We start from the raw sequence: 27,457 nt of genomic DNA, 5'->3' as shown, positions 1-27,457 counted from the left end.
GTCGAACTAATCCACCGCATATAGTTTGTTTTATATTATTTTATATATTTATGTTTGAGAACTTGTTTGGCTGCATATATGCCATCTGTTTCTCACTGTGTGACATTTGGCACTGACCCTTCATATCCTCAATCCTATACATAATCATAACAGTACAGTACTCTACCCTACTACATACACCCCCTCCATTTTAGAATTCGTCCTCAAATTCAAGGAGTTTGAATTACCTCTGGGACGTTCCAAGGTGTCCATCCACATCTACTTGTGAGTTATTTACGTTGGGCGCCAAATGTAACAGCTAGGCTGAAAATACTTCAGGTCTGACCGGGAATCGAACCTGGGACCTCTCACACCTAAATCGGACACTCTTATGATAATTGAAGTTATCACTTCGCTATAAAAACTAGCTCAATAGCAAGGAAGTATAAGTGCACCCTTATACTCTGCCCTACTTCATGTGTAATACATATGGGATGTAAAATAATCAAGTTCACTAAAAAGGCATTTACCTTTTCGTGTAATAAAGTTAAGTACTGTATCTGAAAAAAAAAATCATTTTAGTTCATGCCGATTTTAATGAACAATGTCAAATATTAAAAGCTATTTTCAGACAAAACATGATAAATCTTCAACTTCGGAGGACTGAATAGGTACTCCGCTTTTCTCGGTATTAGATGTCTTGCTAAGAACTTACGGTGTTAGCTATAAAACTATGCAGTACATTGGTCAGTTTGTAGCCTTACTTATTATAATTTGGCTTATCAGGATGATTTGTTTTATGATCTGACATTTTATAGTTGTCATCCCTCAAATGAAGGGACAGCGACAATCAAAAGTTATCACACTTTCCCAAAACATCCTATTATTTAGACTAGTCAGTTTTTTGGTTATTGATGCACCTTAAGAATACCTTATCTATACTATACAGTTCTTTCTAATGGTTCTCACAAAAGTTCAGGAAGCTGTACTGCCTTCTTGAAATCATCCAACGCTGGTTGTAGAGCAGACTTTGTAGCTGGCAGAGTATTACAGCTCACCACTGTCAATGTGTGTGCGTGAGAGGGGATGGAGGGGTGCGGGGGGAAAGGGAAGATAAATGTTCATGTTATAAATGAAGAAGATGGTTGTATATAGTTGATCTTGATCCTGCTGGTTGAGGATGCATTCCTTCACGAGTTGTTACTAAATCCTTAACAAGTTTGTACATGTAGAGTTAACATACCGGTAATTATCCTATCCACAAATAAGCCAGTTCTATATGTAATCAATGCTATTAAAATATATAAATTTTTGATGTCTGGTAAGCTTATATAATTTCTAGTTGAGACTTTTGACTCAATCTTGGGAGTCTTCTTCAGGACTGTGATGTCATGTGACAATGGTGGTCACTTGACACGACCTTCCAACAGATTGGCGGGAAGTCATAACCTGTATTCTCATTTAGATCGGGTTACCACCTCCCGCCAATCAATTGGAAGGTCATGTGTGACCACCATTGTCACATGACATCACAGTCCTGAAGCAGACTCCGAAATGGAGTTGGAAGTCTCGACTAGCTAGAAGTTAAATTAAGCCTCAGAAAGGTAACTGTCAACTTGGAATCAGCATGGTTGAGGCAGGAATCAACCTCCATTGTACATTATTAGCTTGACTATTTGAATAAGGAGCTATCCTATACTCACCACCGCATCTGCGTCACACCTTGGTTAAGTTTTTTGTACCATTCCACAGTTAGACAAAACCTTTTGACATATTCTAAGCGTTGATACTTACAACACTTGTGTACTATCACCATTTCCAGTTTTAGGCAAGACTGTATAACTCCATCAAAGATTTTGTCTGAATTATGGCCCCTTTTAACTTCCAAATCTTGGTTAAGTTTTTCGTATCAGTTCATATTTTGTGTGAACTTTTTGACATAATTTGGCTTGAAACTTTTATCACTTGTTTATTATAACAGTCTCTATCTGTAGGCAAGTGTACATAACTTTGTCAAGTATTTTGGCTGAAGTATGGCCCTTTTTAGACTTGGAAATTGATTTAGTTTTTTGTGCAAGTTCATGTTCTGTCAAAACTATTTTACACTCTGGCTTTGAAATATTGAACATCATCAAAACCTCCATCTGTAGTATTTATTTTTATTCGAAGAATAGGGGAGCTATCCTACTCGCCCCGGCATCAGCGTGAGCTTGAGCGTGGGCGTCACACAAATGTTAAAGTTTGCGTACCATCCCAAATATTTTCAAAGTCCATTGAGCTATTGCTTTCATATTTTGCATACTTATTTACCATCATGACCCCAGTCTGTGAAAAGGAGGAGGCAACTCTATCAAGCATTTTGACTGAATTATGGCCCCTTTTCGACTTAGAATAAATGTTAAAGTTTGCGTACCACCCCAAATATTTCAAAGTCCATTGAGATATTGCTTTGATATTTTGCATACTTGTTTACCATCATGACCCCAGTCTGTAAAAAGGAGGAGGCAACTCTATCAAGCATTTTGACTGAATTATGGCCCCTTTTCAACTTAGAATATGCTTATTGTAATGTTAAAGTTTTATTCATTGCTTATATTATACTATCAAGCACTGAGAATAGTCGAGCGCGCTGTCCGCTGACAGCTCTTGTTTACTTTGCAGTTTTGAATGATACTTCAACAGAAATCCGGTTATTACAGTGTAAGATTTATCATTCTGCCATCAAAATAACATGACTGTCTGTAGTGACTGGTGCATATTATTATGGTCATCTTACTTGCTAATGCTTGTTCAGCTGACACATTTCTTTCGAATGATACCAGAAAACATGGGGTCACCAGGCATCAAAATGTTAACTATTTGTGGATCAGATGCAGTTCTGCACTGGGAAAACAATTTCTTGTATACCAGACAGTATAAAATACTGGGCTTAGGTTTGTTTTGAAATAAGATGTATCTAAAATATGACACAGTGTTTCATAATTTGTTGATCATTAGATAACAGGGTAATCAAGACATAAACTGAGATAAAATTTTACCTGTATTATCATTAGTGTCTGATGTTTGTTGACATTATACATCTTAATGATGATAAACTTATAAACATTCTAAATGAGACTATTTAACATTTTGATAAATTGGTATAATAGGACATAAAATTGATTACGGTGATATACATAAATGTTTTGATTTGAATTATTTTTTTTCTTGCACAAAAAGGCATGTTATTTATTGAATATATCCCAAACTATGATTTTGTCATCAAATAAAATCATTGTTTATGTTTCAGATATTAAAGAGGTATTGTTTAGAGTTCAAAATACGAAAGAATTATATCGCAAGAATGCAACCTGAGTTAAATGATATGAACCCTTATGCTAAACATGTTTGATTCTTCCTTTGCAACCAGTGTAGATCATGATCAGCCTGCACATCCTTGCAGTCTGATCATGATCTTCAGTCAGTATATTTTTGGTAAGCACCTGTTTTTGGTAAGCACCTGTTTTTGGTAAGCACCTGTTTAACAGTTAATGGTACTGTTCAAATTGAAAGATGGAAGATGGACAAGTTCATAATAGAAATTTAGCAGAGTATGGGTTAATGATACATTTTTTATACGCCTGAAGGGATGTATTATGTTATACCCCCGGTGTCTGTCTGTCTGTCTGTCTGTCTGTCTGTCCATGACCGCTGTGTAACTCTTGAACCCCTTGAAGGATTTCAAAGAAACTTGACACAAATGTTCACCACACTGAGACGTGCAGAGCACATGTTTTGGATGTCTCGCTTGAAGGTCAAGGTCACACTTGGCGCTTGAAGGTCAAGGTCACACTTGGGGGTCAAATGTCATATAAGTCTGTTCTGTGTCCGCTCTGTAACTCGTGAACTGCTTGAATGATTTCAAAGAAATTTGGCACAAATGTTCACCACACCGAGACGACGTGCAGAGCACATGTTTCGGATGACTTGCTTCAAGGTCAAGGTCACACTTAAGAGGTCAAAGGTCATATATGACTTTGCTCTGCTTGTAGTGCTCTTATTTTTATTTGGCAGATCCCTTGTTTGTTCACTTACAAAAAAAATATTTGAATTACTTCCCTTTAATATTACTATAAATAGCTTATTTTTAAACTTTTTTATTATTGGCCATAGGGAAAAACCGAGACAACTTTTCTGTGGTACAGCATGGATGGTACCTCCATTGTTTAGGTGCATTTTGACATACCTGTACCTGGTAATGATTTTTTTTGTGGACTTAGGACTTTTTTGGAACTTCTTCCCTTCGTTGTTCTTGTCCTTTGGGCTTCAACTGTCAAGTTCTTAAAAGTTTGCTCCCATTCTCTGATGTTACCCTTCTGGCATATATTGCCCCGCTTGGCAGAGCTCTTAATTGTTTTTTTCTTGTGCACAGCTATGATGTTTGATCTAATAATACTGTGATTTTGTTGCATAATATTATCACAGTTTTAGTCTTCTTTGTAGCATCATAGTTTATTTATATTTAGATACTGGTCAAAGCATCTTTGTATATAAAGTGCAAAATTATAGATAAGGTCTAAAAAAATTATTGTTTGTTTCTGATAACATGCCCCCCAAAAATAGGGTAGGTAGGTAGGAAATTTTTTTAAAAATATTTTTTACAATGAAGAAACAGCAACACAAAGCCAAAAGTATAAAAAAAACTAGCGAAAATATCGAAAATGTTTTTCCAATGCCATAAAAACATATAGGGTCGTGGCAAATGTTAAGGCAGGGTTTCAGAAATCCCATGTCCGGAGCCGGGGGCTACCAGAAAATTCTGTCGGGCAACTAAATTTTTTCAGAGCGTGCCCGGCGGGCTACCTTGAAACTCCATATCGAGTTGCCCGGAAATCAATGATTTAGTCTTCAAATATTTATCGAGCGATCAGAAAGAACAGATATTTGATATTGAGGCAGTTTAGTGCTTACACTGATTATTTATGCTTTTCAATTTAAATACTTGCCTAACATGCAAAAAAATCGACCATGATTTTGCAAAATATCAGAAAGTATACAGAATTTTGGACAAACATAAATTCGGATAAGTGACTACACAGTGTCAAGAAACTGAGAGACGTTATATACACGGTTCTAGTCTGTTTATTAAACCAGGCAGATGTTTAGAATCAGACAGGATCAACTTTAAAATAATTTTGAGATAAATTACAATTCATACAGCTCTAAGTTAGTTAGTTCTAAGGAATTTGCAAGTTTATAAAAATTGATTTGCATTCCTTTTTTTATTGCCATGTTGCAATAACTATCAGGAGTACTCCTGATAATATTTCTCAGTTTAAAAACATGTAGTTTTATCTTTTAAAATGAGAAAAAGGAGTAATGATAATTGCTATTTAAGAGAACAAAATTTATAACAATGTGAGTATGGCTAAAATTATGAAACTTGTAATAATTTAATCATTCCATTCACTGTAGTATAGAAGCACATAGTAAATAAACCGAAATGGCCATTGCCAAATAAACTTAAATGTTCGGGCTACCAGATTAAAATTTTGGTAGCCCGATGGGCTACCAATAAATTTGCAGATTTCTGAAACCCTGGTTAAGGGTAGGTTGGGATACCGGAAACAAACATTTTTTTTTAGGCCTAAACATGTGTAGTACTTAGGTGGTTCTCTTTGGATTTATTAAAGCACTTGAGTCCTTGATGGGTGAGTCGGTGAGTCATAGTCATAATAGGTGCACAGTTTCTGAACCATTTATCTTTTTGTTAATAACAAAGTACATTGTACTTAAACGACATCAGGACCCTATCTTGAGATAATTTTAATTGATTAAAATGCTTTAAATCTAAATTTAAATTAAGATAGATAATGCTTAAAAGATACAAACTTTTTATACATTTAAAAAAATCCTTTATACATAATTCATTAGCTGAAGAGTGTCTACAAGGAGTACATGTTGAAATATTTTATGGATTTAAAACATTTAATAACAAGAAACAGTTTACAACAGACAATGTAATTATGAATAACACATTGTATATGCCGAAAAGAGTTGAAACGGTATGTAAATCAGTTTATCTTTAATTGAATTTTATCATCATTGCAACTAGTAGTTAACATTTTGTGTAGTGTATTTACTTAGCAGTATTTCAAACTCCAACATTTACTGTAAGTGTACTTATATTAGCGCGGTTAAATTTTAGCGCAAACACCTTAAATTGAATAATTTCGACTTATTAGTGCGTACTTGTATTAGCGCAATACCAGCAGCGCTAAAATAGCCAATTGGCGGTATCTGAAACACCAGTTTCCGATGGAATACGGAATGGCCCGAACATGACCGATGTATCAAGCAGTTCTGCTCGGGACTATATATACACGTTTCGTCTTTAAAAATATATTACTTAATAACGTTTGTATAGGCATTAAGTCATTTTTTAATAAAATGCAATATATATATAATGCATGTTAATCTCGTTTCTTTTTCTTTCTTCTCTTACTTTTTTAGGCAAATATCTAAAATCATTTAAATGCATGTAAAACTTCATGCTTTGTAGAATGGGTTAGAGAGATGTTTTTAACTTAGATATGTGTATAAATAAATTTTTTCATTGTGCATTTTGTCAGTGCTCAATATGATGCATTGGTGGTTAATGAGTGCTTCCTCTCAGTCAAGTTTGGAAACCTATTCACGCAAACTGGCTTATTACCGCCCATCAGAGTGTGAAAAACTCTACCATATTAAATGGCTGGTGCTGACTGGTATTCGTTATGAAATCGACCAGGCACACAAATAAACATAACATAAAATCTACATTCGTTTAAATCAGTGTTAATCTATATACTGTAAATTTGTACATATATACAGTGCAGAATGGTGATAATTGTTTGTTTTTAAATTCAAATTCACACTTGGTTTTCAAAGCAGTAAAATGTTATGGTGACACTCGTAATTAGCGCGACCAGACAAACTGGCGATCTACTCCGAAGGTGTTACATACGATGTTTACGGACAATGGCGAAGATACAAAAATGCAACGTAATTAAAAAATATATGACATTTGCACTAATGTTCAAACAGGTTTAATTATTCTATTAAAACTTTTCTGCAGAATATTAGTTAGGAATGCAGTTATTGTCATATTTACACAATAAATATGTATTTCTCTTTGTTCTGTTGCATTGTAATAACGGTACTTTCAATGCGATAAATGTTATTTTTTTATTAGGAAAGCCCTTCAGTCAGATATTAGCGCTAGACATGAATTAGCGCATGTCCGATCCCGCTAATAGCGCGGAAATTAGTACTCCGCTAATATTAATACACTTACAGTATGCAAATATGATATGTAATTATTCAAAGATTATGCATTTGAATTTTTGAAGGGGCCACCGTGGCTGAGTGGTGAATGTCAATGACTTAGAATCATTTGCCCCTCATCTATGTCTGTTCAAGCCTTGCTCGAGGTGTTGAATTCTTCATGTTAGGAAGCCATACAGCTGGCTTACAGAAGGTCAATGGTTCTTCCCAGGTGCCTGCCCATGATGAAATTATGCTGAGATGGGTACTTGAGATCTTTCTCCACAATCATAGGCCAGAAAGTTGCCATATGATCTATATTTGTGTCAGTGTGACATTGAACATTCAACAAAAATTGTATTCGAAAATTTCTGACATCTGTACTGGTACAGAATCCAAGAACAACGGCTAGGTTAACTGCTTGCTGTTACATAACTGAAATAGTGTTGAAAAAATGGCATTAAACATGCAGCAAAACAAAAAAAATCAAATGACTGTATAGTGTAATGGTTCTTTGGTACCCTATGATATAATGTTTTGTTTATCTCTCGTTATGTTTGCAGAATTCTAAAGGGGAACTACGTAATGTGGTTGGTGATGACAGGAGCAGATCTTCCAGTCAGCACCAGGTTATTTCAGAAACTGACAGGAACAGGCAGAGAACATTCACAAATGAATCAAGAAATACTTATAATGCATACAGGTAAATAAATGGGTCAATCACAAATACACATAATATATACATGTACATATATATTTAGGATAAATATTTTGATTTTCCTTGTGCCATTTCTTTAACCATTTACATAAAAAATCATTTTAATAAGGCGGTTCTGCATGTTTGTTACACCTAAGGTTGTGACTTAACTCTTACCCTGCTACATTTCTATAATGAACTTGTCCATCTTCCAATTTCTACAGTACCATTAACTGTTAAAAGGGGTGCTTACCAAAGAGATACTGGCTGAATAGCGAACAGTGTAGATCATGATCAGTCTGCACGGATCATCATGTCCTGTATGATAAGAGTTAAATGTTATTTATACAGATAACCTAAGATAAACCTTTGTCTGGCATTAGGAAATGCAAAATCCATTTTGAATAAACGTCAACTCATGTCACATGATGAAACTGGCAGTTTGTATCTTTCTAAAGATTAAAATTAATGAACAAAAAAAAATTAACATTAAATGTCAAATAGTTTCAGTCAAGTTCCTCATTGTGGAAAACAATTGATCCAAATGTCCAGAACAACCTTAAAGAAAAGTTAAAAGAATTTCTTGAACTTCCAATAAATTTTACGACAGAAATGAGTTACAAGGAAATAAAAAAAGCAAATTTGACAAAATTCCGATTTATAATGTACACCATACGCGTAGCGTGGCATACTTGGTTACTCAGCTGAGTATCATTTAAGATCCAAAAATAAAAAAGGCTAAAAACTCCATAGAAGCAATACAAAACTGATCAGGTATGGAGGTAGGGACAATGTCATAGCATATGAGTATGCTGTTGTCTTGGTCCTTGACTTTGTTATAATTTTTTTGTGATGGCAGACTGCTGTTGCTCTTTTATCAAAATTTATATCAAAATTTCTAAATGTTTTTTCTTGCTCCACTTGCACTTGTTATTGTAAATACTTATTTAAATCTAAATATATTTAAAATTCTAAATACATATATGATTTCAGATGCATATATACTATAGCTGCTATTGACCATAAGAACAATTTGCTTTATGGCAATTGTCCATCACTAGTAAAATTTAGAAGGATAAACAACTGTATCTGTAACAACTATGAATTCCCAAGTATTCTAACATGGCTCGATTTGATTTCCGGTTAAACAAAGAAGGAAATGTTGTGATTTATTGTCTAATTTACTACGGTTCAGATGCTTCAGTATTAAACCAGTTCCTATTCTGAACTCTGAACCGTGGTAAATTAGATGATAAACCACTTGAAGGCCTTGATTGTTTGTTAATTATTTCCTAATTCGCTACGCTCAAACAAAAATAAATTATCTATCCCATAATCAAAGAGAATCAACGGGAGCAAAAAGAACAAATTCAAAGATTAACATTTAGGCTTTGTTATCGGCATTGCCATTGTATAACACTCAACATCAGTCATATAAACTATCAGTTCATTAATTTCTACGTTATGAATATACTTTCCGGGTCATTATGCTAAGAGGCACCTGCGCAACCCTACTTCATTCCGTCGTGGGAAGTGGGAGTATAGAGAAACAAAGTTTCAACACCAGTCACATTCTTCTTATGCCCTGACACCCATTTCCCAAAATTTATTGGCGGAAAAATACATCTATCAAAATTATTTAACGCATGAAGTGAATATACATCCTACACCTCAATACCTTTGAAATATGATAATACTTTGATTTCTTTAAACCTAAGATACACATATGTAATAAATGCTCATAACTTGCATTTACAGTAAATTTTCTTTTAAATATTGCAGTTAAAGAAAAATGTTGTAAGCATTATATTGATTTCAAGGTTATTAAGCCATCTGTTGCATGTTTACAAGTTGCATTTTGCATGTTGTATTTTAATATAACAATCATCCTTGTCATGAACATTGATTTTAAAAACTTACAATTTCCGTGAAATGTATTTATACATCCTTGAAAATCAAGTTAATAGTGATACTGAGACAAAAGTCTTGTGACAGATGTTTAGGCTGAAATAGAAAATCTAAGTTCACGAAACGATAATAAAGGAAATTTGTAGACAACATTAGTAATTAAATATTTGTACTTAAAGAATGAAATAAGAATCTATTGAAATAGCTTCATCATTTTTCTGTTTTGAAATTGTGCATATGTCAAAGTTTGTCCTCAACAGTCTAATCAGTTCCTAGGCAGTTTGTTCCTAGGCAAGGTGATTTGCATATATTCCGTTGTAACACACATCTGTACTTTATTTAAGAATTGAATGCTATTTTCTGGGACTTCTTGCAAATTCATGAATTGCGCTAGCGATTCTTTTGATTGATTGGCAAGAAGCCTTCCAGTATAGTTCATGCCTATATAAACGCACAAAAATACCATTCAATTTTAAGACAACTTGCTACAAAAATAACTGATTTGCTTTCCAGGAGTATCAGAAAATCAAAATAAATTTCAAGATATCAAATTTTTAGTCACAGTAAAAAAGACCCGCCCACGTCCAACTATAATCCGCCTTCCGATAAAAATACAGTTCCTGGGTTTTAGTTAAAATATGTTTAACTCCAGTGATAATTTATACAGTCGCATCATTCAATTGTGATCTTTGACATCAGAAAAATTAGTTTAAGCTATAATTAAATGTTCTTTTTGAATGTTTTGGCGTCCACTTTTGAAAAAATGTTTGGAACAAGGCCATTTTGTCCATGTTTTTGGTGAAGGACGTCAGATTACGCGTGCAATCTCGCGGAAAGGGCCGTCATTGGTATTATTACTGCAATGTTTAACGCTTTTGTCTTTCCATACTAAAATGTATAGTGAATGCAAGTTTTGTATACAACAAATAAGTGTGGAAAAAGAGCTCATGTTGCTTATTTTGTGAATAACAAATTTCGTCCTGAATAAATACAGCCTAGTTCAAGTCCTTCCAAAATGCCAGCCCCCACCCCTCTCCCCGACCCCGATTTCTATCGTTCATCAACTTATATAGACCTTCCTTTACATTCCGAGCCGTAAATATTTTGTTCAAAACTGAGGAAGCATAGTTTTGGTGAGAAAAGTCACCAGAAGCCACCCTTTCTCTAGGTTTGCTTTAAAATTCCCGCAGGGGAGGCTCCCCGGACCCAGCCGGAGGAGGGGATTCTTCTCCCCCACACTCTTCCATTGAGTAACATCTAACATGATCACACTACGCCCCTGTACACTGTTACAATGTTTTGATTGCTACATTCTTCAAAATATTGCTTACTTGTTCACAGACCAACCATCAGAAATCTACATGTTGCCAACACACCACATTTCTACGACTCTACAGAGGCGGAAACAGACAGTGAATCTTCTATCAAAATTAAACGGAACATAAAACAATCGAAGCGTCTTCCGGGCTGGATCTGGAAAACTGTTACAACAGTGCTAGGAATTGATCATTCCAAAAGATGGCTTGCAACTATACTCTATGTGATTACATTAATCGCTGCTCTGGCTTTTACATTTCTCGGAGTGCTTTTTGTAGTATATGACGTTGCAAGTAAAAACTCAGAAACAACCGTACATATCGGCTTTATGTCATTACTAATTGGGTTTGGATGGTTATGTTTGGGTATTTACTCATTTCGACTGGCAGGACGACTGTTTGGCGACGAGGATTTTGCCGCCAGTATCCGAAGTCATTCCAGAACATTGTTCAAGATCAGCTCCGCAATACTGCTTATCATATCTGGGTGCTTATTCACAGGTTTGTAACATATTCTCTTAAAACATTAAGAAAAGTTTTGCTGTGATTTACCTGTCCATTTCTATCCATTGCCAATGCAGTTTTTGTGAAAAAATTTCTCCAGTATACATGTTATATTATTTTACTAGTTTGTAACTGGTAACTGTTAAGGCTACTAAGTGGTATTTATAGTTATCCGACTGTATAGACAGTATTGCTAAAGAATAGGCTTTGCACCACAGCACTATCATATCTATTTTGTGGAATGTAAAGCAAAACATACTTACCGATCAAAAATACGTTGCTGCTTTTTTTGTCACAGCGAAACATTTTGCACACTTGATCCTTGCAGCATACCACTGTATGTCTGGCCCCCCTCCTTGAAAATGGTTACAGTTCCAGTTGTTGCATGTTTACATTAATTAATTAATTAACATCTGCAAAAAGTAGTTCAGTTAATTTACTTAAGTTGCTTGTAGAACAATAATTAAGATATTTAAATTTTAAACTTCAAATATAGGTTTGACATGTATCTTTTGAATGTGTATTGCTAAATTTTGTGAAAATTGTAATGTCCTAAAGTTGACATCTCAGACACTATTTGCAATAAAGAATTCTAATCCAACATCTACGTGTATCCATGCATAATGTGACATAAACCTAAATGCAGAGAAATCAAAACTAAGTTTACCTTTACAACTTCATGGAAGTGGCCTCCATGGCTGAGTGGTGAAGGTCTCTGATTTTGAATCACTTGCCTTTCAGTAATATTGGGTGGAAAACTCGCTTAGGGTGTAGAAAAATTGTTCATGTTTAAGAAGTCAACCATACATGTCAAATGGCGAGTGGTTTTACCAAGGCCCCTGTTTGTACCTGTAATAATGCCTAGAGGGGCACCTAGTGTCTTCCTCCACCATCGAAAGCTAAAAAGTCTCCATATGACCTATAATTATGTTAATGTGACATAAACCTAAATGCAGAGAAATCAAAAACAAGAAAAAAGTATTTATGGAACTTGTTTTTTTACAGGATTGAATCTCTACACTGCATTTGACACATATGCTGCAGATCACTGTCATGTGGTGGGCCTTCATCATTTAGTTTGTAACTCCATGTATATCAGCCGTGCTGTGTTTTCTGTCCTAGCCACTGTGTGGAACTTGATGGTTGGATGCATGCTACTGTCTGTATGCCGCACTCATACTATAGGTAAGCTGTGTTTTCTATCCTAACTGTGAAGAAGCATGTCAATTCAGAACATGAATGTGAAGCAGTGTGATCTATGAAAGTACATGGGGCCTTCATGGCGGAGTGGTGAATGTTGCTGATGTAGAATCACTAGCCCATAAATGCTATCAGTTCAAAACCTTGCTTGTTTAGAATATTTTCATGTGGAGAAACCATCTGGTAAGCTTATAGAATGTTGGTGGCTCTATCCAGGTTCCTACCGATTCCTGAAATAATCATTAGTTTAGAGAAAACAAAATATGAAAAATGAAATTAGTGGGAAATGTTGTCGTGAAAAATATGTCAAAAGATGAAATGATTGGAAGGATTACTAGCACTTACTGTCAAATAATTTAATTTTGTAGGCATGAAATATTGTTGTGTCGTCCAAAATAGCTAATCCATGGGGTTTTGGGTTGTGGATTTCAATTTCTGAAGTTAGAATCATTCAATGAATGGGAGCTTTACTATTTCATTTTTGGGATTTAATTTGATTGAATCAACTATGAAATCCACTGTTAGTCCCGCTGGAATATTTATGATTTCACAGAACGTGTATGATATATGTTAAAAAAAACCTTTAGTAAGTATTATGGGTTTTATTTCAGGAATTCGTAGATTTGTTCGAGATTTGGAAAGGGATGGGAAGAAATATGATGATTACTGGAAAAAAAGGTTGAGGAATTCAAAAGATGGAGAATATCATCGGGAAACATCTTCTATACTAGACAGTAAGTCACTATATAATTATATATTATGTCTGTTTGATAGTATAAGTATGACATAGAGAATCTCTCAAAACTGTTGTATCTCCTTGGAGAGATCTTTATTGTGATCCATAGGCAAGGGGATCCCGTGCCAAAATGATCCCAAGGCAGTATGATGGCTATGCAAGATGATCCAGAGGCAGTGTGAACTCAAGGCAAGGTTATCTCCACACAAGACAAGCATTCTTTATGATCATTTGACAGAAGGCAATATGTCTGAGGTCATTCATCCTCTACTTTAGTTATAGTACCATCACAAACTCCTTGTACATGAATTAAGTTGAGTGGTTATATCACTTTAGTGTTATATTACTGGTATCATGTAAGGAAACATTTGTTTTCTCATCTTTTTTTTAACTTCAGAATTTTTTGATATTCTCTTTTTTTTTGCAGACAGGGGTTGGTTTGTATTACAAGATAGTGACCTGAATTTTGAGGAAGAGGTGCAGGGGTGTGAACCGGAACAGCAAGATTTGCCAGCAAACCAAACTGCTAGACAGGGGAGTAAAATAGAACTGCAGCCTTCAGAAGATGCTGTTCTAATGAGAGATGGTTCAGAAACACCTCCAAGAGGCCCTGGTTTGGACTTGACTGCTAATAACGAAGTAACACATTTTTGTAATAGATATTAACCCTTAGCCTGCGGCAAGTGTTTTTGCCTTTGGGACCAGTGCAGACCAAGATTAGCCTGCACTGTTTGCTATTCAGTCAGTAAATTTTCAGTGAACAACCCTTTAAATAATAAGTGATGCTGCCTAAATTGAATGATGGACCAGTCCATTTTAGAAATTTAGCAGGGTAAGGATTAATGTAAAGACAAATATAGCCCAAAAATATTCTAGTATAAATGAAATGCTAGAATACCTGGCAAAAAGCTGAAAACATTACTAGGTACTTCATATGCTGTATGGAAAAATCATGAAATACTTCTAGCAAATTTGAAATGTTTCGGCACTGTGACAGTCTTTATGATACAATAATCTGTTGCAAGAAACTCTAATAAGCATTTTATAATCAAGAAAAAATGTACCAGAATGTTAATGATCGATTTAAGGAATATCAAAAATATGTTAATAAATACACATTTTGATATTAAACTCAACCAATGTGTTTAAAGTATGCTATGGTAGACCGCAAGGAATAGGTAGTGATATGGCTCTTGGCATTTTTATATGCCGTAAGGGACGTATTATGTTATACCCCCGGTGTCTGTCCGTCTGTCTGTTAGCAATTTCGTGTCCGCTCTGTAACTATTGAACCCCTTGAAGGATTTCGAAGAAACTTGAAAAAAATGTTCACCACACCGAGACGACGTGCAGAGTGCATGTTTTTAATGTCTCGCTTCAAGGTCAAGGTCACACTTAGGGATCAAAGGTCATATCAGATTGTTTCGTGTCCGCTCTGTAACTCTTGAACTGCTTGAAGGATTTCAAGAAAACTTGGCACAAATGTTCACCACACCGAGATGATGTGCAGAGCGCATGTTTCGGATGATTCACTGCAAGGTCAAGGTCATACTTAGGGATCAAAGGTCATATATGACTTTGCTTTGTGTATATTGCTCTGTATTGCAGTGCTCTTGTTTTTATTTGGCAGATCCCATTTTTGTTTACTTAAAATAAAAAAAATTTGAATTACTTTCCCTTTATGTTACTATAAATAGCTTATTTTGAAACTTTTTTATTATTGGCTGTAGGGAAAAACCGAGACCACTTTTCTGTGGTACAATATGGATGGTACCTCCAATTTTTAGGTGTATTTTGACATACCTGTACTTTGTAAGGATTTTTTTTGGGGACTTTTTTTGGGAATTTCTTCCCTTTGTTGTTCCTGTCCTTTGGGCTTCAACAGTCAAGTTCTTTAAATTTTGCTTGCATCCTCTGATGTAAACCCTTCGGGCGTATAATGCCCAGCTTGGTGGAGCACTTGTTGGGGTCTGTGTTTACCTAAGTTTTTATATGTAAACCGATATCTAAGGAACCATATGTTGGAAGGGATTGAAACTTCACAGTCTTGTTCACTGTGATGATCTTACACATGGTTCACAGGTTCCATAAATGTGTCTTGTTCTTTTTTTATGAAGTTATATATTTTCATCAAAGCAATTTTTATGCCCCCGAAGGGAGGCATATAGTTTTTGAACCGTCTGTCAGTCTGTCGGTCTGTCCGCAATTTTTGTGTCCGGTCCATATCTTTGTCATCCATGGATGGATTTTCAAATAACTTGGCATGAATGTGTACCACAGTAAGACGACATGTCGCGCGCAAGACCCAGGTCCGTAGCTCAAAGGTCAAGGTCACACTTAGACGTTAAAGGTCATTTTTAGCTCGACTATTCAAAGAATAGTCTAGCTGTTCTACTCACCCTGGCGTCGGCGTCACACCTTGGTTAAGTTTTTGCATGCAAGTACATACAGCCATCAATTAAAGGCATATAGTTTTGAAACTTATTTTTTCTTTTTCTAGGTCAATTACCAATCTCTCTGGGTCAAGTCCCATAACTCTGACATGTATTTTGAGCAAATTATGCCCCCTTTTGGACTTAGAAAATTTTGGTTAAAGTTTTACATGCAAGTTATTATCTCCAAAACTAATGCAGATATTGGTTTGAACCTTCACATGTGTCTTCGGGGTTATAAAACTAGTTGATAGCAGCAAGTCCCATAACTCTGGCCTTCATTTTGGCCAAATTATGCCCCCTTTTGGACTTAGAAAATTCTGGTTAAAGTTTTGCGTGCAAGTACATACAGCTATTTCTAAAAGGCATATAGATTTGAAACTTATTTTTTCTTTTTCTAGATCAATTACCAACCTCACTGGATCAAGTTCCATAACTCTGACATGTTTTTTGAGCAAATTATGCCCCCTTTTAGACTTAGAAAATTTTGGTTAAAGTTTTACATGCAAGTTATTATCTCCAAAACTAATGCAGATATTGATTTGAAACTTCACATGTGTCTTCGGGGTTATAAAACTAGTTGATAGCAGCAAGTCCCATAACTCTGATCTTCATTTTGGCCAAATTATGCCCCCTTTTGGACTTAGAAAATTTTGGTTAAAGTTTTACATGCAAGTTATTATCTCCAAAACTAATGCAGATATTGGTTTGAACCTTCACATGTGTCTTCGGGGTTATAAAACTAGTTGATAGCAGCAAGTCCCATAACTCTGACCTTCATTTTGGCCAAATTATGCCCCCTTTTGGACTTAGAAAATTCTGGTTAAAGTTTTGCGTGCAAGTACATACAGCTATTTCTAAAAGGCATATAGATTTGAAACTTATTTTTTCTTTTTCTAGATCAATTACCAACCTCACTGGGTCAAGTTCCATAACTCTGACATGTTTTTTGAGCAAATTATGCCCCCTTTTAGACTTAGAAAATTTTGGTTAAAGTTTTACATGCAAGTTATTATCTCCAAAACTAATGCAGATATTGATTTGAAACTTCACATGTGTCTTCGGGGTTATAAAACTAGTTGATAGCAGCAAGTCCCATAACTCTGACCTTCATTTTGGCCAAATTATGCCCCCTTTTGGACTTAGAAAATTCTGGTTAAAGTTTTGCGTGCAAGTACATACAGCTATTTCTAAAAGGCATATAGATTTGAAACTTATTTTTTCTTTTTCTAGATCAATTACCAATCTCTCTGGGTCAAGTTCCATAACTCTGGCATGTTTTTTGAGCAAATTATGCCCCCTTTTAGACTTAGAAAATTTTGGTTAAAGTTTTACATGCAAGTTATTATCTCCAAAACTAATGCAGATATTGATTTGAAACTTCACATGTGTCTTCGGGGTTATAAAACTAGTTGATAGCAGCAAGTCCCATAACTCTGACCTTCATTTTGGCCAAATTATGCCCCCTTTTGGACTTAGCAAATTCTGGTTAAAGTTTTGCATGCAAGTACATACAGCTATTACTAAAAGGCATATAGATTTGAAACTTATTTTTTCTTTTGTAGATCAATTACTAACGTCACTGGATCAAGTTCCATAACTCTGGCATGTATTTTGGGCAAATTATGCCCCCTATTGGACTTTGAAAATTCTGGATAAAGTTTTACATGCGAGTTTCTATCTCCAAAACTAATGCAGATATTGAATTGAAACTTCACATGTGCCTTAGGGGTTATAAAACTAGTTGATAGCAGCAAGTCTCATAACTGATATGCATTTTGGTCAAATTATTCCCCCTTTTGAACTTAAAACTCTTTTGATATTTAACCTTTTAGGTAATATTTTCCTGCCTCTGGGACAATATTTCGAATAGTCGAGCTTGGCTGTCTTACGGACAGCTCTTGTTCATGATAGTGCATTCGTGTCCGGTCCATATCTTTGTCATCCATGGATGGATATTCAAATAACTTGGCATGAATGTGTACCACAGTAAGATGACGTGTCGCGCGTAAGACCCAGGTCCGTAGCTCAAAGGTCAAGGTCACACTTAGATGTTAAAGGTCATATTTCATGATAGTACATTGATGGGCGTGTCCGGTCCATATCTTTGTCATTCATGCATGAATTTTAAAATTGTTGGGCATGAATGTGTACCACAGTAAGACGACGTGTCGCGCGCAAGACCCAGGTCCGTAGGTCAAAGGTCCTAAACTCTAACATCGGCCATAACTATTCATTCATAGTGCCATCGGGGGCATGTGTCATCCTATGGAGACAGCTCTTGTTATTTTTGTATGTAAGCTGATATCTCATTTGCATCACAAAAGGGGAAAGTTCTATGATACCTGCTTCTGTTCAGACAAAATTGTTGCACATTATATACTTGTTTATGTCCTTTTATTAACCCTTACCATGCTGAAAACGATTGCTTCAGCCTTTGCGACCAGTGCAGATCATGATCTGCTCTGTTCACCATTCAGTCAGTATCTTTTTGGTAAAAGCACCCCTTTTAACAGTTAATGGTACTGTCCAAATTAATAGATGGACCAGTTCATTATAGAAATTTAGCAGGGTAAGGGTTAACTCGTTTAAATTTTTAGTGGCAAAATTTTTCAATAAATCAAGCATTATTGCTTTGTATAAACTTTTGTTAAATTATGATTCTGTAAATTTGGGTCTGTTGCAGGGGATAGTTAAAGGGGAGCAGTGGTCTAGTGGATAAGGTGCCGGACGCTCAATCCAGGAGTCATGGATTTGAGCTCCAATGTGGTCACAACCATAAATTCCCATATTACACCAGTACTGGTTTTTCCAGGAAGCGGACTTGAGAGTGGTTCCAATAAGCTTGAAGCTTTCATCACAATCAAGCTAAATCAAATTAGTATAAACTAACTAAAATACATGTACTTGCCCCTTCAGGAAAACATAAGAAACAGCTTGGAAGATACAACAAGTATAGATGAACATCAAGATGAGCCTCCTATAATGACGGAAGATGAAATACTCCTGTGTTACTGGAAAATATCAGTAAGGAATTTATACCATTTTTTCTCATTCAGCTGGAACTTTAACTACATGTAGAATGTGAGTAAACCCTTGAGGACATGCACTGCTTTATCGGCAATGAGGACTATTAAATTACAGTTTAAACTCAGTATTTTCGAACTTGGTTATCTCAAAATTTCAGCTATCTCAGAGACATTTTCAAGTCCCATCTTGAAAACATGTGCATAAAATATCATTTAAAGTCGAATTTTGGTTATCTCGAAGTAAAACGCTCCATCCCATGGAATTCGAGATACTAAGTTTCAACTGTACTTAATTCTGCTGCAGAAATGGCTTATTTGTGGAATAGTAATTTGTAGATTTTGACCTTTGAACATGAAGTGAATAAGAATTTTACTCATTTGTTGGAGGAATTTAATATCATGGATCAACTTGACCACAAAATCCATGAAAAAACAGTCCTGTATGAATAGTAATGGTTATACAGTATCTTTAAAGACATTGGTTTGGCTGATGTTGTTTGTTATTATACCATGATATATTGCCCACACACACACCACACACTCACACATACACATACAGTCATATTACTCCAACAGAAGTCCTATGTAAACTTCGAAATTTTCCTGTGAAGAAAATTTTGTTATTTTAATCCCACGGACAATTTTGACTGTGAAGCCAGTTCTCACAAAATGTCCAAAAAATCAGTCTCTAAGGTATAGCAATGGGCAGGAATAAATATTCATCTACTTTAAAATGACATGCATATGTCTAACAATAGTTAATCTACATACTTGATCTGTTGTTGCTGTTTTATTAGTAATTTTTAAATGTACAATAGAAAGAAAAATTAATGTCTTGTGTTTAATTTATTTGTTACAAGATTTGTGCTAAGCTTTACAAAAATTGGGTAGTAAGTCAAGAAAATGATAAGCATTGTATAATTTCAGATTTATTTACTTAAAACACACTGTATATTACATAGCATACAAAAAATGAAGGTCTAAATGTAAATTAATGGTCATACATGCAGATGAACTTAAAGCAATAAAGTCACAGTAGGCATGATACATCAATATATTCTTGATATTTATATATTTGTAACAGCCCTTTCTATACACTTATATCTGTATGTTTATATGTTTCAAGGAATCTACTTATACTCCTTTTTAAAGTATAAACCTCCACTGTTTATGAACTAATTATGACATTTTGGAACTTAAAATGTAAATTCAAGAATAGCTTGCTGCACAACGTTTCCTTATAGTCTATACCTAGAAAGCTGAATATCTGAAGCAAGATAGGTGTGCACACACATTGTATAAACTGGAGAAAATATATCTGTTAAACTTTAATCACAAAGTTTGTCTATTCTAGAGTCGTATGAGATTTACTTCCCAGTGTCTGCAGCGCTGGCTGGCCAGCTGGATTGCGTTTGTTGGACTTTGGGTTGGAGATTATGTGATATACTGGCTTAGTCACTCTCCGGACCTGGTTGACATACTAGAGTTTGTGGCCCCAATGTTGCTGATACTTGTTCTGTGCTCTGCATATGCAGAAGCTAATGGGGAAGGACAGCTGATGATTCGGGTAAGTTAATGCTGATGATTAGTTAGTGAAATACTAAATCAGTAGGTGATTGGTTAAGTTCAGGCTGATTCAACCACTGACGTTTTAAGTTTATTGAAAAGGACAACTTTTTATTTGGGTAAGTTAACCTTGAATCAGCTGACTAGTTAGGTTAATCAGCTGATCATTTATTAAGTTCAAGCTGAATCAACCAGAGACTTGGGGAAGTGTATTGGGAAGGACAACAAATGGTTCGGGTATGTTAATGAGGAAGGACAACAGTTACTGATGATTTGGGTTACCTTTTGCTAAATACACTGATTACTATAGTAAGAAAAGTTCAGGCTCAAAAGTTGAAAATGCTTATTTTAAATTAGGTGATTATACGCTAGAAAAAATGTCAGATGACAATGGCATATAGGCATTATACAATAATTAATGCTTCTGATTTTGAGAAGTTGATGCTGAATAAATTTACCTTTAAACTAATTGATCCGTAATGACAAATGGCAACTTCCATTAATTACATTTAATCTGTATGTGATTCTGGAATTCTCTGGCTGATACTGGAACAGTTTGCTAGATATACCTCTGAGGAATGCCCAAACAGCATCGAGAACATGCAATTGCTTGAAAATCTGCAAATATCATTTTCCTTGAAAAGTAGTCCACTTCCTTGAACAATTGTCCACTTCCTTGAACAATGGTCCACTTCCTTGAACAGTGGTCTACTTCCTTCAACCATAGTCCACTTCCTTGAACAGTGGTTCATTTCCTTGAACAGTGGTCCACTACCTTGAACAATGGTCCACTTCCTTGAATAGTGGTCCACTTCCTTCAACCATAGTCCACTACCTTGAACAGTGGTTCATTTCATTAAACAGTGGTCCACTTCCTTGAACAAAGGTCCACTTCCATGAACAGTGGTCCACTACTTTGAACAGTGGTCCACTACCTTGAACAGTGGTTCATTTCCTTGAACAGTGGTTCACTTCCTTGAACAGTGGTCCACTACCTTGAACAGTGGTCCACTACCTTGAACAATGGTCCACTTCCTTGAATAGTGGTCCACTTCCTTCAACCATAGTCCACTACCTTGAACAGTAGTCCACTTCCTTGAACAGTAGTCCACTACCTTGGACAGTGGTCCACTTCCTTGAATAGTGGTCAACTTCCTTCAACCAAAGTCCACTTTCTTGAACAAAGGTCCACTTCCTTGAACAGTAGTCCACTACCTTGAACAATGGTCCACTTCCTTGAACAGTGGTCCACTACCTTGAACAATGGTCCACTTCCTTGAAAAGTAGTCCACTTCCTTGAACAATTGTCCACTTCCTTGAACAGTAGTCCACTTCCTTGAACAATGGTCCACTTCCTTGAACAGTGGTCTACTTCCTTCAACCATAGTCCACTTCCTTGAACAGTGGTTCATTTCCTTGAACAGTGGTCCACTACCTTGGACAATGGTCCACTTCCTTGAATAGTGGTCCACTTCCTTCAACCATAGTCCACTACCTTGAACAGTGGTTCATTTCATTAAACAGTGGTCCACTTCCTTGAACAAAGGTCCACTTCCTTGAACAGTGGTCAACTTCCTTCAACCATAGTCCACTACCTTGAACAGTGGTCCACTTCCTTGAACAGTAGTCCACTACCTTGAACAATGGTCCACTTCCTTGAACAGTGGTCCACTTCCTTCAACCATAGTCCACTTCCTTGAACAGTGGTCCACTACCTTGAACAATGGTCCACTTCCTTGAATAGTGGTCCACTTCCTTCAACCATAGTCCACTACCTTGAACAGTGGTTCATTTCCTTGAACAGTGGTCCACTACCTTGAACAATGGTCCACTTCCTTGAATAGTGGTCCACTTCCTTCAACCATAGTCCACTACCTTGAACAATGGTTCATTTCCTTGAACAGTGGTCCACTTCATTCAACCATAGTCAACTACCTTGAACAGTGGTTCACTTCCTTGAACAGTAGTCCACTACCTTGAACAATGGTCCACTTCCTTGAACTGTGGTTCACTTCCTTGAACAATGGTCCACTTCCTTGAACAGTGGTTTACTTTCTTGAACAGTAGTCCATTACCTTGAACAGTAGTCCACTACCTTGAACAGTGGTCCACTTCCTTAAACAGCAGTCCACTTCCTTGAACTGTGGTTAACTTCCTTGAACAGTAGTCCACTACCTTGAATTGTGGTTCACTTCCTTGAACAGTAGTCCACTACCTTGAACAATGGTCCACATCCTTGAACAGTAGTCCACTACCTTGAACTGTGGTTCACTTCCTTGAACAGTAGTCCACTACCTTGAACTGTGGTTCACTTCCTTGAACAGTAGTCCACTACCTTGAACAATGGTCCACATCCTTGAACAGTAGTCTGCTACCTTGAACAATGGTCCTCTTCCTTGAACAATGGTCCATTACCTTGAACAGTAGTCCACTACCTTGAACAGTAGTCCGCTACCTTGAACATTGGTCCACTTCCTTGAACAATGGTCCACTACCTTGAAAAGTGGCCCGCTACCTTGGACAATGGTCCACTACATTGAACAGTGGTCCACTACCTTGAACAGTCAGGTATAAGGAATCTTTGTATTTAATTCTGAAAAAAAAGGAAGGATTATAGCCAGTGACAATGAATACAGTTCATTTTAGGTTATGCTAGATCTGAACACAGGACAGTGATTCCAATGTAGCTTTGGTACTCCTCATAATAAACTAACACCAAGAAAATCCACAAACACTGATCAAGCAAAATAGCAGATGGTTTGTTGTATAATATATTCTTTGAATTGTGACTTGTAGTTAGAACAGCTTGGACGAAAGAAATTCAGTCTTCAGTAATTTATCTAATATCTCTGTTACAAAAGAGATCTTGTCACTGATTTTAACTACACATATAATATGTAAAACTTATCTTTTATTTTAACTGGACTTATGAATTTTATTTCAGTGTATTTGTCCAACAAAAGACCGATACGGACTGCTGAACTTCCTGCACAGACAACCACTACAGATGCAGGTATGATTAGGGACCAGTTTGAAAACTGTAGAACATCTGATTCTCAAGGTCAAAATCAAGGTCAAATTTAATTTTGGTACAAAACAATGTGTATGTGGTCCAAATTTGAAAGCTGTGGCTTGAGAAATGTGAAAGCAGGTCACTAGATCAATTTCAAGGTCTAGGTTCATTTTGGTAGACAGAACTATGCATGTGCTTCAAATTTAGAGGTTGTAGCTTGAGAAATGTGAAAGTAAGTAATAGGTAAAAATCAATGTCAAATTTCAATTCAGAACAAAAAAAACTATGCATGTGGTCCAAATTTGAAGCCTGTACCTTCAAAAATGTGAAAGTAGGTCACTAGGTCAATAACAAGATCAAAGTTTTTTTCGGTACACAAACCTATGCATGTGGTCCAAATTTGAAGGCTGTAGCTACAGAAATGTGTAAGTAGGTCACTAGGTCAAGATCAAGGTCAACTCATGTCAAGGGTCATCTTGCCATTCAAAACTATACATGTGGTCCAAATTTGAATGATGTAAGTTATGGACATGAAGATTCTAAGTTTTTCCCTATATAAGTCTATATGAACCATATGACCCCTGGGGCGGGGTCATATTTGACCCTAGAGGGACAATTTGAACAAACTTGGTTGTGAACCACTAAATGACGCTACATTACAAAATATCAAAGCCATAGTCTTTGTGGTTTGGACAAGAAGATTTTCAAAGTTTTTCCCTATATAAGTCTATATAAACCATGTGACCCCGGGGTGGGGGCATATTTGACCCCAGGGAAATAATCTGAAAAATCTTAGTAGAGGACCACTAGATTTTGCTACATACCAAATATCAAAGCCCTAGGCCAATGTGACCTTGACCTTTGACCTAATGACCTCAAAATCAATAGGGATCATCTGCTGGTCATGGCCAACCTAACTATCAATTTTCCTGACATTAGACATAAGCATTCTTGAGTTATTGCCTGGAAACCATTTTACTATTCCTGGTCACTGTGACCTTGACCTTTGACTTCAAAATCAATAGGGGTCATCTGCTGGTCATGACCAACCTCCCTATCAACTTTCATGACCCTAGGCCTAAGCATTCTTGAGTTATCATCCGGAAACCATTTTACTATTCAGGGTCACTGTGACCTTGACCTTTGACATACTGACCTCAAAATCAATAGGGGTCATCTGCTGGTCATTACCAACCTCCCTATCAATTTTCATGATCCTAGGCCCAAGTGTTCTTGAGTTATCATCTGGAAACCGTTTTACTATTCAGGGTCACTGTGACCTTGACCTTTAACATACTGACCTCAAAATCATTAGGGGTCATCTGCTGGTCATTACCAACCTCCCTATCAATTTTCATGATCCTAGGCCCAAGTGTTCTTGAGTTATCATCCGGAAACCGTTTTACTATTCAGGGTCACTGTAACCTTGACCTTTGACATACTGACCTCAAAATCAATAGGGGTCATCTACTGGTGATGACCAACCTCCCTATCAACTTTCATGATCCTAGGCCCAAGCGTTCTTGAGTTATCATCCAGAAACGGATTGGTCTACATTCTGACCGACCGACAGACCGACCGACCGACATCTGCAAAACAATATACCCCTCCTTCTTCGAAGGGGGGCATAAAAATGATATCCCAAATAGCTATTTTACCAGCCCTTGGGATATTTGAACTCTAGAGAGAGATTTTATGTAATGCTAAAATCACATAAAATCAGAGAATTACTATGACATACAAACGGTATTTTTATCACATGGTAATATTACACTTTCAGCCTTCTATGTTTTGAAGGAGAGCAAATTAAGTTATGTTGGGGTTAGCTTTGCATCAAATCTTATTAATATTGTAAGAAATTATATGTGATTAATGGCACTCAAAAAGTAAAATTTCTGAGTCATGAGGAATTCGAAGAAGTAGGAAAGCTTTAGCTTATGTTCAGAATTCAAGATTTCTATTAGATCTAGATTTTTACTACATTCTGAACTTTTAATGTAAGTCTTTGTGGGGCCTCCATGGCCAAGTAGTTAAGGTTGCCGACTTCGAATCACTTGCCCCTCTGCAACCCCATGTGGTTCTGGAACGATCTGTGTATGAAAAGAATTGGAACCACTGCCTTACCCTTGCATGACCGTAAGAGGCAACTAATAGGGTCTTAACACTTGGTTTTGAAGTAACTCTGTGGTTCCAGCAGGTATGCAAATTTGATTCCATACCTCATGTTTTTATTTCGATGTAAATGAGATGTGGAACCAAAATTTGTAGTCCTGTTTGGCGCCATATAGCCTATACTGTGTTGGTGTGCTGTAAAACCCAAATAAATAAATAAATTGCCCCTCTGCAATGTGGGTTGGAGCTTTACTCTGGGTGTTTGAGGAAGCTATCCAGCTGGCTTACCCAAGGTCGGTGGTTCTACCCAGATGCCTGCCCGTGATAAAATAATGCATGGAAGGGGAAAGTGGTATCTTGACATATAATTGCGTTGGTGCAGTGTTTAATCCAGCGAAAATAAATGTAAGTCTTTGATGCCAAATACCATATTTACTTGTCTGTAGAACAATAAGAAGAGTCCCTTTAATACTTCGAAATTGGCAGTATTTTGCAGACTCTTTTATAAATGTTTTAAGGGATAATCAGTTCAACTGTTGTTTTTTCTATGTTGCAGGTGTTCAGTCTTAGTGTGTCATACAACGCCATGCTTACAGTGATCCTGGCTTTCACAGTCGCATTTTCCTCACGGCTTATCCTTGATGAAGTTGTCAAACCATAGATGATGAATAGTAACATCTATCTGAAGTGTATATATCTATAACTGTGAACAACAGATGCTGAATAATCAACACAAGAAATGTTCTGTCAGCCTGGGGAGATAGCCAAGCTGATATGTTTTTTAGCAATTCACAATACCTGCTTTACACTCAAATTCATACAATATTTATATTATCCATTATTAAGACTTTTGTGCTATTTTTAAGGGTGTGTCATAATGACATTATGTGGGTAACATTGCCATTTTCTAATGGGAAAATCTATCATCTATGTTTAGATTTATGTGCTGTTTTAAGGGGGTGCTTTCATGATTCTACATGAGAAACATTAAGAACATAACTGCTGCAGTATAGTATGTTGGGAAATGCATTCAAGATATATGAAATACTTTTGTGTCTGGTAAAGGGAACAAAGTTTATTATTAATAATACTCACTTTGTATAATACTCATAAAAAATCATACATGTACTTGCTTATTTTTTTGTAATATACATGTGACCAGGTGCTTATCTTGCCAAAAGTAATAATTTGTGGGGTTTTTGTTTGTAATTTGATATTTAAGGCAGTATTGAAAAGAAAGCATGCCAGTACAATTCTGTACTATTTTTTAGCTCACCTGTCACAAAGTGACAAGGTGAGCTTTTGTGATCGCGCAGTGTCCGTCGTCCGTCGTCCGTCCGTGCGTCCGTCCGTCCGTAAACTTTTTGCTTGTGACCACTCTAGAGGTCACATTTTTCATGGGATCTTTATGAAAATTGGTCAGAATGTTCATCTTGATGATATCTAGGTCAAGTTCGAAACTGGGTCATGTGCGGTCAAAAACTAGGTCAGTAGGTCTAAAAATAGAAAAACCTTGTGACCACTCTAGAGGTCACATTTTTCATGGGATCTTCATGAAAGTTGGTCAGAATGTTCATCTTGATGATATCTAGGTCAAGTTCGAAACTGGGTCACGTGCGGTCAAAAACTAGGTCAGTAGGTCTAAAAATAGAAAAACCTTGTGACCACTCTAGAGGTCAAC

At 36.3% G+C, this 27,457-nt stretch overlaps 1 protein-coding gene across 5 annotated transcripts in view; it reads left to right on the top strand.

Moving 5' to 3' along the window:
• The window catches only part of LOC123540328 (uncharacterized), a 27,842-nt gene extending 385 nt beyond the window's left edge, over positions 1-27,457 (top strand). Inside the window, exons 1-10 of one of the 5 annotated variants that reach the window (XM_045325263.2) lie at positions 5,736-6,023; positions 7,827-7,966; positions 11,210-11,685; positions 12,694-12,873; positions 13,500-13,622; positions 14,052-14,263; positions 18,976-19,083; positions 20,440-20,652; positions 23,596-23,664; positions 26,333-27,457. In XM_045325263.2, the coding sequence (XP_045181198.2) occupies positions 5,832-6,023; positions 7,827-7,966; positions 11,210-11,685; positions 12,694-12,873; positions 13,500-13,622; positions 14,052-14,263; positions 18,976-19,083; positions 20,440-20,652; positions 23,596-23,664; positions 26,333-26,437 (1,818 nt within the window). In that variant the 5' untranslated portion in view covers positions 5,736-5,831 and the 3' untranslated portion in view covers positions 26,438-27,457. Of the gene's footprint in view, positions 1-5,735; positions 6,024-6,451; positions 7,003-7,826; positions 7,967-11,209; positions 11,686-12,693; positions 12,874-13,499; positions 13,623-14,051; positions 14,264-18,975; positions 19,084-20,439; positions 20,653-23,595; positions 23,665-26,332 lie in introns of those variants that run through there. The other 4 variants (XM_045325260.2, XM_045325261.2, XM_045325262.2 and 1 more) reach the window with 4 other exon arrangements.

The sequence above is a fragment of the Mercenaria mercenaria genome, chromosome 16 (assembly GCF_021730395.1).
Source record: "Mercenaria mercenaria strain notata chromosome 16, MADL_Memer_1, whole genome shotgun sequence".
NCBI lineage: Eukaryota > Metazoa > Mollusca > Bivalvia > Venerida > Veneridae > Mercenaria > Mercenaria mercenaria.
Note: the sequence above shows the minus strand (reverse complement) of the source record. Positions and strands in the feature narration are given on the sequence as shown.